Raw genomic sequence first — 2,500 nt, forward strand, 5'->3', positions numbered from 1 at the left:
TGGGGCCAAGAGGACGAGAGGGAGCAGGCCCAGGCCCCCCGGGTGGCTGCCGCTCCCTCCCTCCTCGGCCCCCTCTCTCAGACCTCCAACCAGCGCCTTCCCTTCCGATCCATGAGTCGCTGAGGGGCAGCTTTGCCTTGTTAGGGACTCACGAATGTGAAGTTAGAGGGAATCGAGTTCTTTGGAGTGGGTTGGAATGCACCGGAAGGAACCCCAGGAAAGGATGTGTGAGGGGGGGATCCAGTCCCAGCCAGGTTGTCTTGGGTACATCACCTCCCTAGCCTGGCCTTGTCACCTGATAGTAATAGCAGCCAATATTTCTCTGCCAACCCTGAAGCTATGATCCTAGTATATTTCAGAATAACTCTTGGGACCTCAGTTTCCCCATCTGTACAAAGAGGAGGTTGCATTAGATGGGGAGAAGAGAATTCTGAGCTCTCCACCCTATGAATCCGTCCGTCTGAGTCAAAGTCCTGGGCAGGGGGAGAAGGCCAGAGTTGGCTCCCTCTGGGTGGCTGTGAGCTGGGTTATAGTGGTTTGGGCACGGCCCCTCCTGGGTGAGGCAGAAAGTCAGAAGGGAAGGGAAGGTACCACCCTTGGGGAGTGAAGGAAATTGTTTTGGAAGATCATAGATCAAAGGATTCAGACTTGAAGGAGAGGCCATCCAATCCAACTCTCTCATTTTACAGATAGGGAAACTGAGGCACCAGAGATTGTGACTTACCGAAAATCACAGGTAGTAAGTGAAATCGTATAGCACATCCCATATGGTTAGGGAGATCTAAGTTCAAAACTCATCTTACTAACTGGGTAATGATGAACAAATTATTGGACTTTCCTCACTTTCCTCATCTGAAGAATAGGCATGGAGACTTGGGCTCTGGGAGGCTTGGGGTTAGTGCTTCAGGCCAGGCAGGAGGGGAGCCATTGAGGGTAGGCACTCTCACCTGTGGGCACAAGGAGGTTGGCCAGGATGCCCAGGCCAGCGAGCACCAGGGAGGTGACTTGGGCGATCCTGCGTCCGGCGCGGCTCATGGCCAGAGTGGAGAGCAGCTTGGCCGGGATATCCACCATCCCAAACAGTAGCTGCAACATGTGGACCCGCAGTCCGAAGCCCTGCAGGTCCATGGCCACTCCATAATAGGCGAAACTGGTAGCAAACCTTTGGGAAGAGGGGGAGGAAAGGAGATGCGGGGAGTCTCCGCCCCCACTGGCCAGCCTGGGACTCCTCTGGGAGGGAGAATTGGGAAGCCTTAGCTCCCTGGGGGGGGGGGGAAGGGAATAGGGAGGACCGGGGGGAGAGAGATGGGGGCCTCCCACCCTGGGATGTCCACCGCTTCTCTGTTCAGTTTGGAGAGGAACTGGCCCCTGAGGATTCTGGGCCATGGTTCTACGGCTCCTGAAGGTTTAGAACACATTTCTCACAGATTTGGAACTCGAGAGCTTATAAAAATGAATATTGAAAACTCTCTTTATGTGTCATTGGAAAAAATAAAATAGCACCAAGTGGAAAAGAAGCACAGGAAAGCACCTTCATTCATTACCTCTTTTCCCACCAGCTCTGTGAGCCAGGGGCTCGGAGTGTTCTTATCCCATCCTGGAATCCCTGCCATCCTCCTCCCGCTTGGAGGTCTCACTCCAGGAGCCTGGGAAAGCCTGTTCCCCATGAGCCGCCCCCTTTCCTCCACACCCATATTCCCCTGGGCCCAGAGAGTTAGGAAACCTGCCCGATATCACACGGCTCACTAAGTCTGGTCTCTGGGGAAGTGTCGCGGTTGACTCTAGGGAAAAACCATCTGCTGGATGTGGACCGTGAGCCATCCCACTTCCTTATTTATTACATTATTTAAGACCCACTCACAGGGCAGTTTTGCCTCGAACTAAATGGAGAAGACTCAAACGCGCCAGATAATCTACTTATTAATTATTTTCCACCCTCCTTTTCCCCTTTGTGGCTCTAGCAGGCATTCCTATGTGCAATAGAAGCTATGGCTTGCATGCCATCTCAGAGGCAGAAGGAGCTGGGTTCAAATCCTGCCTCTGACATGTGCTGGCTGGATGATCCTCTCGGAGTTCTAGACCACTCCCCGAGATCTATAAGCTGGAGAAAAGCTGCCCATCTGTGTTGGGACAAGGTCCGTTACCAGACAAGATTCCAGATTTAGAGCTGAAAGGACCTTAGACACAGTCTGATTTTATAGATGAGGAAACGGAGGTCCAGAAGGGGGAACTGGCTTGTCCCAAGGCCATCCAGGGAGTGTGTGACCCATTATGACCCAAGATTCTTGGATTTCAGACTCGGTTTTTCTGCATAGAGATATTTCTCAGAGTAGCTCCTGATAGCGTCGTGATCTGGGGGCTGGACAAAGTCCTCTGGACATAGCTGGCGCCCACCCACATTTATGGGGCAGCTAGGTGACATGGTGGAAAGAGCTCTGGACTTGGAGACAGAAAGGCTTGAGTCAAACCTAGCCTTAGATGCTCATTAGCTATGGCCATT

At 52.6% G+C, this 2,500-nt stretch overlaps 1 protein-coding gene across 1 annotated transcript in view; it reads right to left on the reverse strand.

The window, feature by feature from the left end:
• LOC141547804 (solute carrier family 22 member 6-A-like) overlaps window positions 1–2,500 on the reverse strand; it is a 16,553-nt gene that overhangs the window by 3,116 nt on the left and 10,937 nt on the right. Inside the window, exon 7 of the mRNA XM_074276380.1 lies at window positions 948–1,162. Within this exon, the coding sequence (XP_074132481.1) occupies window positions 948–1,162 (215 nt within the window). The remainder of the gene's footprint in view (window positions 1–947; window positions 1,163–2,500) is intronic.

This window comes from Sminthopsis crassicaudata, chromosome 6, assembly GCF_048593235.1.
Source record: "Sminthopsis crassicaudata isolate SCR6 chromosome 6, ASM4859323v1, whole genome shotgun sequence".
Taxonomy (NCBI): domain Eukaryota; kingdom Metazoa; phylum Chordata; class Mammalia; order Dasyuromorphia; family Dasyuridae; genus Sminthopsis; species Sminthopsis crassicaudata.